At 45.6% G+C, this 9,330-nt stretch overlaps 1 protein-coding gene across 3 annotated transcripts; it reads right to left on the reverse strand.

Moving 5' to 3' along the window:
• Nucleotides 1–1,213: 1,213 nt before the first annotated feature.
• STMN1 (stathmin 1) lies at nt 1,214–7,081 on the reverse strand. Of its 3 annotated transcripts, none has more exons than XM_050931975.1 (5): nt 6,981–7,081; nt 4,545–4,614; nt 3,596–3,768; nt 2,439–2,630; nt 1,214–1,997 (listed from the first exon to the last, which is right to left on the reverse strand). In XM_050931975.1, exons 2-5 carry the CDS (start codon nt 4,555–4,557, stop codon nt 1,929–1,931), a joined length of 447 nt encoding a protein of 148 aa, XP_050787932.1. In that variant the 5' UTR covers nt 4,558–4,614; nt 6,981–7,081; the 3' UTR covers nt 1,214–1,928. The 3 variants fall into 3 exon arrangements, with proteins under 3 accessions (XP_050787932.1, XP_050787934.1, XP_050787935.1); XM_050931977.1 differs by lacking the exon at nt 6,981–7,081 and adding an exon at nt 6,911–6,938; XM_050931978.1 differs by lacking the exon at nt 6,981–7,081 and adding an exon at nt 5,421–5,841.
• Nucleotides 7,082–9,330: the final 2,249 nt, after the last annotated feature.

Here is a 9,330-nt window from a genome sequence, read left to right on the forward strand (position 1 = left end):
AGATTAGATTCTTGATCTGATCAGATCTGACATTATACATGTAGCAGCTAGGAGGAGCCCCCCTCATTGACCAGGGTCTCACTGTTCCAGATATCGTACAAACATTGCACAAAACCAGTCCACATTCAGAAACAAGGTTTCCATATTAACAGCCCCCAGAAAACTAGAGCAGCAGCTTGGCATTCAGGTCAGCAATTTAAAAACCTAGATCCCTGGCTCAGCTATCACGCCATCCTCAGGACATCAGATGCCCTGTGACTTTTATTCCCATAAAGTGGAACTGGATTGCGAAGTAACTGTTGCAACAAGACTAAACAATAAGAGCAACGAATTAAAAAATGGTGTCCAATTTTGAGCCCTCAGCTGTTTTATCAGTGCTGACCACCCAAAATTCCAGCTGAAGTCAGTGGGAGCTGTTAGTACTCAGAGCCTCTGAAAGTCCAGCATTAGCAGTCTCACATTTGCTACCTGTATCATCTCCCCCACCTTGCCTCTTACAAGCTTCAGTGGTAAGAGTACATGGTGTTAAGCCATTCAGTGGGTACTCCTGTATTTAGCTAGAAGCGTTCTCTGGGATAGATTATAGTACAAGCCTGAGTAACAGGCGTCTCAGTTAAAGAATGAATCCTACCTATGTCTAGGTTGGGGACTTTATAGTCAAATAGCTACTGACCTCATAATTAGCAGTATACATTCACAAGTGTCTACAAGATCCTCCTAGACTCCTTCACTTTAGAAGAAAAGCTACTGAGCTAAGTGAAATAATGGCCTCTCTCCAATTAGACTGGCACGAATTGAATTAAATAGGGACAACACATGCTAGCTAACAATAATTAAGGAAGTAGACTTTTGGGGAATTATTTTGTAAGGCAGTGATAGAAGTTGGGTGCTTATCTCTCCTTTAAATTCTAACTACTGTTAGAGTTAGAATAAACTATTTTTTACTCACAAAAATATAGCTCCTCTTAAGGGGTAATAGGTGTAGACTGCACTGTACCAGTTTCTGTACATGGGAAGTACTGAAGTCTCAATAAGATGCCCATTTTTAAATTTAAACCTGTTTGTTGTTGGATCAGGGAAGTGTAAGAACTGTGTCAAGTCTGAAATCACCATTTCCCCTAAAGTTTCTCCACAAAGCTGCATGGTGACAATTGGATCGCTCTCAGTGTTTCCAGAAAAGTTGTTTTTAACATAAAAAGTCAGATTACAGTCATGTGGTAACAAGGATTTATTTGTTGAAGTATCAATGTCCAGAGGGACGTGGTTCTGAATTGTTTAAACAAGAACCATAACAGCTGACAACTGCTGAGGTGCCACAACAAAAGCACTTATTGTAAGATTTAGACAATGAAGACAGCTCTAGGGAAAAGGATGCCATACAGTATATCCAGTAGCTGGGTGTAAGAAAAAGTGCTGCTTCAGGGTTTTCTTTAAAGAAGATCTGTTTTTAGACAGAGTCATCTATAAAGTTGGATTTTGTTAATCTACTGTCATATCAGTTCCAGAAATAGTTCACTTGTGATAATAGCACTGTGCAGCTTTATTAAGTCAATCAGTTACAGTAGTATCATATGAGACTGGGACAGAGTTAGATTTTGAAGTGTAACATATTCAGCATGGAATAGTATACTACATATTCCTTTCACAAACATGTCTTACAGAGCTTATACAGTACCAGCCATCAGCCCAGTAGCAAGTGCACTGGAGTAGAAAAGGATGCAACAAGAAGATAGCTACACTGGAAAGACAACACTTTAGAAAAAGTGAAACATGTAAGATCTCCCCTTTAGTCCCCAAAGCAAGTGTACAGTTTGGATCTACCTATCCAGCTCTACATCAGTTTTCTAGAAATTCAACAAAAAAACCCACTGGCCAATACAGTCTTTGGATATTTAGGGGAGGGGGAAGAGTCATTTTCCAGAATGAAGTCAGTCAGTTTCGTTCTCACCAGGTTCTTTGCCTTCTTTGTTCTTTCGTACTTCTTCAATATGCTTGTCCTGAAGAAAGGAAAGGTGATTGAGCAATTAGTTGTATGAATTAATCTACTAAAGAAACCAAGGCTCTAGGTTAGTAGCAGCACTCATGCCTTCGCTTCAGCTGCCACATCTTCCAATTCAACCTTCACATCTGACCCCCAGCTGATGGGATAAACTATAGCATATGCCACGGTTTTGAAGATCAGTGACTTCCTGCTCCCTTTTTTAAAGTGCACAAATTCCCTCCTGTCCCTCTTCAAGAGAATTACTATAGGTCTTTTGGGGATTTAATAAGATAATCCTCTTCAGTGTGGAGACTGACCAAAAGATACACCCCAAGACCTCCAGATGTCTATTTAGACAATTACCCCACTCTGCCACTAGTGGTTATGTTTAGTTGGTTAGCATAGAAAAGAACATAAACGAGTTCTTCCCAAATGGGAATTAGAACTCTACACCTACTTTCTCCCTCAAGCGCTCCAGTTTAGCAGCCATTTGTGCCTCTCTGTTTTCTTTGTTAGCTTCCATTTTGTGGGTCAGCTTCTCTTCTGCCATTTTGCTGAAGTTATTATTTTCTTCAATTGCTTTCTGAAGCACTTCTTTTTCATGCTCTCGTTTCTCAGCTAATTGCTTCAAGACTTCTGCTTCATGAGACTAACAAGATAGACCATGCATGTTTAGACATAAGACAGATGAACTACATAGCAAGGTACCCAATTGTAGTTGTCTACACTGAGACAACATAACGTTTTCTACTATTTCATTTGTGACTGTAGTCTTAACACACATCAGAAACAAATCCCCAGTGCCTTCCTCCTCTACTTGCCCAGATTCCAACACAGTTGAGTACACAAGAAATTACATTCTTGCACTTGAGTATAAGAATCTGGTAAATAGATCACTTCTGAAAGAAAAAGGGCACATAGCTGCCAAGTTTTCTGGATGATTCTATCCTCCTCCAGTCACTGTATATTTTAGCATAAACCCATGGACACTAGAGACTATGCAAATATCAGATGTTATGTTTATGCTAAAAAGTGTTTGCATTTATCACCCTCCTAATTATTATAATTAGAAATTTGAAGCTGTGTCTCAACAGCAGGTCCCATGTCAAGTCCAACTTTCAACCATGTACTTCATATCAGGAGTTTCAGAGATTTATTAGTAGCCAGATTTTTCTGGGAGAAGGAGTCCAAGACTTTCCTCATGAAGTAAGAGGTAGGAGAAGAATTAGATTGAAGACCAGCTTTCAGTAAGCTTTAGGAGATCACAGAGTAACGTTCTCTCTCCCTATTAAGCGTCCCACCACCCCCATGTTTCGGGCAACCCTGAAAGGTCACTTTGGGACTGAAGTTCAGGTCTTGCAGATATATTTAACACAACTGAGTAAGAGCTTTAGAAATTCTATTGCAAGCCATTTAACAAGCAAACAAACATTCTCCTGCTCTTTTGCAGCACTGGACTAGCATGTGAGTAGCTGGCTGGTTGTCCAAACAAGTGCCTATATTAAGATTGAAAGTACTGCAAGTTTAGATTTTATCAGAAAGAGTTTGTTTGTTTGTTTTTAAAAGTGAGCTTTACCTGACTGGCCCTTGTAGCTACTGTTACTTTGGATTTACCTTGCGTCTCTCTTCTGCAGCTTCCAACTTCTTCTGAATTTCTTCCAGTGAAAGATCCTTCTTCTTTGGAGGGGAGAGGGGAAATTCTGGGACTGCTTCTTTTGAACGAGGACTGAGTATCAGCTCAAATGCCTGCCCAGAGGCACGCTTTTCCAGCTCCTTCACTTGAATATCTAAAAGAATGACAAGACACATTGGTCCTTGGAGTCAACTTAAGTGTTGCACTTCACATCATTACACTGGATTCTTAGGTTTAGATTCATGCAGCTGACTGATGAAGCAAGAGTTTAAAATAAGCAGATTAGCCTGTTTTAAGCAACAGCATAAGCCAACAATACATTTGCTTCTTAAGTCACATAGCCACAACAGTATCTGTACAACTTTACACAATTTATCCTCACATAACATGCTAGTTAGATGAGCAAGTATCCCCACTTTATAGATGAAGAACTGAAGGACAAAGGTTAAATAACTTGCCCCAGGTCCCACAGAAAGCTGTGGCAGAGACAGGCATTGAATCCTGGTCTCCCAAGTCCCAGCACAGTGCTTTAGCTGGCAGACCAGCCTTCCTTCCAGAACTTCAGACTATATTTCTCAGAACAGAGCACAAGTGGCTCCTAACCTCCTGCAGAACTGACTTGTCTGCTTATAGGATTTAAGGCATCACATCCACGTCTTATAGTCACTTTCATCAACCATACTAGATAGCATGCAGATGAACTGAAAGCTATCTGCTATCAGACAAAGCTTTTCATGTGTTTTCACATGCATTTAATTTAAAGTTTTCTTAACCCCTGCATTAAGAGACAGAAGAATAGTACTTTGCTCAGTGCTTATTTAACATCAAAATTAGGTTAGTGAAGAAACTTCCCTTTCATTCAAAATATTTACAAATTGAGAAGATACAATACAGGAATATTCAATAAAGTGTTCTTAACACATTACATACCAGAAGAAGCCATGACTACGAAGGTAGACACCAGAAATGTGCTCTGGAAAGACTCCAATCAGTGGAACCCCTAAGTAATTAATAGTCATTAATACTTTGAGTAAATAACCATAAGAGTTCATAAAATTGCTTTACACACCAGAATGCAACTCCCATCAAAATCCCTTTGTGTTACAATAAGAGAATACTGAAGAGATATTCATTACTACAACCAGATGACCCTTGTGGTCCCATCTAACCCTATGATTTGAGAATTTGTGGCCAATTTAGTCAGTTGGAGAAGTTTGCACTATTCCAATGCCTCTAGGCCCAGTTGATTTCCTGAATATTTTCAGTCCTTGTTTGCACTTCTAAATTGCAAAGGCCGCAAGTGTTTAGTTCAATAATTTCTCTACCCCCACAAAGGGCTACTAATCCTGCTTTTTCACCAAAAATTAAGTCATTTCATAAACTGGGGAAAGTAATGTATTTTAAATTTCAGGGGTGGCACTCTAGACAAAGGATGTGGATTCAGGACTACAGCCTGTTCCGAGTTTCAGAGAATTGCAGTGACAATTTAGGCTTAGTCAACACTATATTTAAGACTACAATGAGACAGCTAGTCATAAGACAGCTGTCTCTCAAGATACTTTAAGTTTTGGTTGTGCTTGTGCAGATAGTATAAATAAGGGAAATTTGATCCTATGGCTGGCACCTATCTACTGAAGAGAACCCAAGCCACATTTATACAGCATGCTTGGAGCATAACCATTTTGTAACACTTCGCTCTTAAAGTCATTTTCCACCCAAAGATCTCAAAGCACTTTACAAACATGGACAGTATCATTATCCCCATTTTAATGTGGAAGTGGAGGCACAGTGGGGGAAGTGACTTACCCAAGGACCCAGCAGCGCAGTAACAGAGTCAGGAACAGAACTCAGATTTGAGTTCCAGTCCAGCATTCTATCCAGAGGATCCACTGGATACAGGCCAGCTACAAGTGCCTCAGTTTACCCATGTACAAAAATGGGTACAATCCCATTGATGTTGACTCCGTTTAGAATGGTTATTTAGAAGTCATTGGATGAAAAGCACTACATGATACTCTGCACTTTTAAAGATTGACAGCTGAACCATTTTCTTTAATGCCAGATTACAATAGCCTCACTAAAATAAGAGTAGAAATAATTTCAAACCCACAAAAGCATGACTGATAGTTGAGGTCAGTGCAACAGCTATGAAGAGCTGGATCGTTAAACAGGGAAGAACAGAACCCGATCAACAGCTACAGATGGGCAAGGACTGTAGGCCTGAAGTAGCAGGGTGGGGGGGGACCCCCTTTGCAACAGGACAGACGGACAGGGCTCTGGAGGAGTAATGGTGGAGCAGTCCGGCTATGGGGGGTGGGGGGGCGCAGAGCAATCTCCAGACAGTGCGCGGTGCCAGCTGTAGCTCATGGGCGGGGGCGGGGCCAGGACCAGCCCAATCACAATACCGCGTACGGGACAGGCAGATGCCCCATACAGCCACTCAGAAGCCAGCGTGACGCAGGGCTCGCTTGAAGCCCCTCCCTCGGCACGCGCGTTTCGAACAGCACCGAATTCAAACCGCTGGAGAGCGCGCGCAGGGGCTAGGGGGAGGGGGCGGGGCTAACGGTAACATCCGGGCACCTGGGTACCCCCTCCCCAGCTACTCCTCCCGCCCGTTTCACCTGATAGGGTCCACCGCCTTCCGCGCGCCAAAGATCCTCGCGCGGCGACCCCTTCCTCCGGGGCGCCTCCCCCCGGCTCGGCCCCTGCCCTGCGAGCTACGGGCCGGATTCGGTCCCTTCCCTCGCAGCGAGGCGGCCGCGGTCCCTACTAATGCACCGAGGGCGGCCGAGCTCGCTGGGCGCCGCCCCTTCCCCACGAACAATGGCGGGGTCCTGTCAGAGGAGGGTGGGGATCGGGGAGAGCAGCCGCCTGATCCCATCCCCCCTCCCCCTCCGTAGGGAACCGCCCGGGCCCCCCCACCACACGGCGGCGCGGACAATAGAGCTCGAGTCGGCGGGGTGGGGACGCTCCCTACCCCGCCCCCCGGCTCATTGTCTCCCACAGCCCAGTCCTCTTTGTCAGCCCCCCTCGCTCCGCGCCGCGACCCCGCGGGGGGACGGGACCGGCCGCTCCCTTCACTCGGGGAAAGCGCGGAGCCACCGCCTCCCCCGCGCGACAAAGCGGCCGCGGCCCCTGACGGGGACTGACCCACTTCCGCGCTGCGGAGGACGCAGCCCCCATTGGCTCCGACCGTTCCCTCCAGCGCCGAACCGCAAGGGGGGTCCCTCCCGTGACCCCCACCCACGGACACGCACCCTCCCTCCGCCACCGTGGGCTCCCTCGCAGGCACCGACCTGCTGCTTCCCCGCGCCTCCCCTGGACACCCTCTGCGCTGTTCCGTCCTGTCGCCCCTCGCTCACCCACCTGCTCCGTCCGCGCCGCTGGCCACACTCCGCTCTCAACCGACCTGCCGCACACAAAAGCGCCAAACAATGGCACGTGACCGGCCCCGCCCCGCCCCCATTGGCCGAGAGCGGCGGCACGTGTCGACCAGCGGGGGGCGGAGGGGGCTCGCGCGCCCCCTTCGCCTGGTGCATTGTGGGAGCTATAGTCCGCAAAACAGGGCGTGGGGGGCCAATGGGGCAGGTGGCTGGGGCTGGCGGGGGTTGGGGGTCGGGGTCTGCCCCCGCACGGCTCCTCCACGTGCTGCGGCACGCGCACCCCGTCTCTGCCTCTCCCTCCCCACGTGTGAAATGGGGATAACGGGACTCCCTTTGTCTCCTTCCCCCAGCCCTGTCTCTGCCGGGGCTGAGCCCCGTGCAAGGGTCCGTCCCTGCAACCCGCTTGTCCGGAGAGGATCCCAAACTCCGAGCCACGTGCCAGCCCCAGCCCTTGCAGGGTCAGCAGCAGGAAGGGTCTGTCCAGCGCTGGGGCTCCCAGGCTGTCCGGGGCTTTGTCCATCTTTCAGGAGGAAAGTGCTCGGGGCAGGGACAGATCAATGCTACAAGGTGCTGAGCGACCTCAGCTCCACCCGGGGTGCTGCAACCAAATGCCTTGCTGGGGAAGTCAGTGAGAATTGAGGCTGCTCCGACCCATTTAAAAGGGGTTCTCAGCACAGCAACACGCCCTGTTTGTGCCTTGCGCGTTGGGCTGGGATTTAGCCTAATGAATACCTAATTCAGAGGGGAGTAGTTCAGCTTCATGGAAGATGCTACAAAAGGGCTAATTATTATATGCCACGTGCTGTAATTTGTATGAAGCTGTAAATATACCTGTTACTTCAATGCAAGTGGAATACAGGAAAGAGAAATCAGAGTGAAACATGTGCCCCCAAAACAATTTACAATCTAAATTGTACCAAGTACCAAGAGGTAGTATAATATGATAAATCCTTTGCATTCCCATAGTATCTTTTAGGCAGAGGACTTGGCATGCTTTGTTGAAGCTTTCCCTAAGCCACACAACCCTGCCTGTGAAGGATGTAAATATTATTAGGGTACAATACAGTTAAACAATGACATGGAGCCTTCACTGATGGTTGGCCAATGACTCACAGATTTGTGCAGTTACTCTGGAAACCCCTGCAGCCATTTCACTAGCCAGCTAGTCTGGTTTCTTCATCCATAATGATCATTTTATGATTAGGTACATGTAGGATGCCTTAAAAACCATCCCTATCTGTGTTAAGGGGTACATTAGGAACAATTCTGATGCTGAGGTATTGAATTACTAAGCATAGCTAAGTGGTTCACTCCCAGACAAACTTTGAATGAACTGGCTGGGTTTTAGTGTATTCTTTAAAAATTATTTCAGTATGATTCCCTTGGTAATTTTTGTGATCCACTCATTTAAATTGCATCAAAAGTCAATATGCATGAGAGGTAAATGACCAGGGAAGAGCAGCCTTAATGTGTTATGAGTCAAGCTCTTTATTTCAAAGGCTTTGTACCTGAATATTGAAATAGGAGGTTTTATTAAGGGGATCCACCCCTGTTGTGCATAATTTAAAAAACAAGGATTTTACACACACAATCCCACCTTAAGGTAGGTTAATATTTTGACAGAAAACTATAAAGCTCTCAAAACACAAATTATTTTAAACGCTTTTTCCCCCCCTAATCTAACGTCTATTTCCATGGAAACAGCATCCAGCAGCAGAGCTGTTAGAACTCAGTTTTCAGCTGGATCGGCTAGCTCAACACAGCAAGAGCCATTTTTAAGCAGTATTTTAGAGCTGATTTTTAGGATCTAGTGGCTAGTGTAATGTTTCAGTTTTGAAACAGGATCCATCTGCTTGACCATTCAATAACAGACCTGGTATACTGCGAAAAACATTTGGTCAAGTGCTGCCCCATCTAAGGAGTGCATCACTCTAAATACTAGCAGCCACATGTTACTGTGCAGCAAGAAACAGCAGCCAAGGGGCTAGTTATAAAATATAACTGATCATTTTTAAATAAAGGAAATATCTGAAGTGCTGTGATTACACGGCTTTAAATGTTGTTTGGAATGTTGTTGACCTGCAGAGAGCTTGTGTCATTCCTAAATCAAGTGTTCTTCTTTTATTATTATGTATTCATCATTATTATCCATATGATTTCAACAGTGTGTTAGGTGTTTCTATTTTAAAGCCTTTTAGTAACAAAAGGGAGCTTTGTCATGAGGTGATCTCAGGAGTCACAAAGTCAAGGACTTCCTGGGTTTGGGGGTTTTGACTGGCATTCCTGTCACTTCCTGGTGCCTGGCCCTTGGCAGAGACATGAAGAAATGTCCC

Source organism: Gopherus flavomarginatus, chromosome 22 (assembly GCF_025201925.1).
Source record: "Gopherus flavomarginatus isolate rGopFla2 chromosome 22, rGopFla2.mat.asm, whole genome shotgun sequence".
Taxonomy (NCBI): domain Eukaryota; kingdom Metazoa; phylum Chordata; order Testudines; family Testudinidae; genus Gopherus; species Gopherus flavomarginatus.

Coding starts and splice junctions, on each gene's coding strand:
- STMN1 (XM_050931975.1), bottom strand. Junction 2,631..3,595: donor CTGCAGAAGAGAGACGCAAG/GTAAATCCAAAG, acceptor CTATCTTGTTAG/TCTCATGAAGCAGAAGTCTT. Junction 1,998..2,438: donor TGGAGCGCTTGAGGGAGAAA/GTAGGTGTAGAG, acceptor TCCTTTCTTCAG/GACAAGCATATTGAAGAAGT.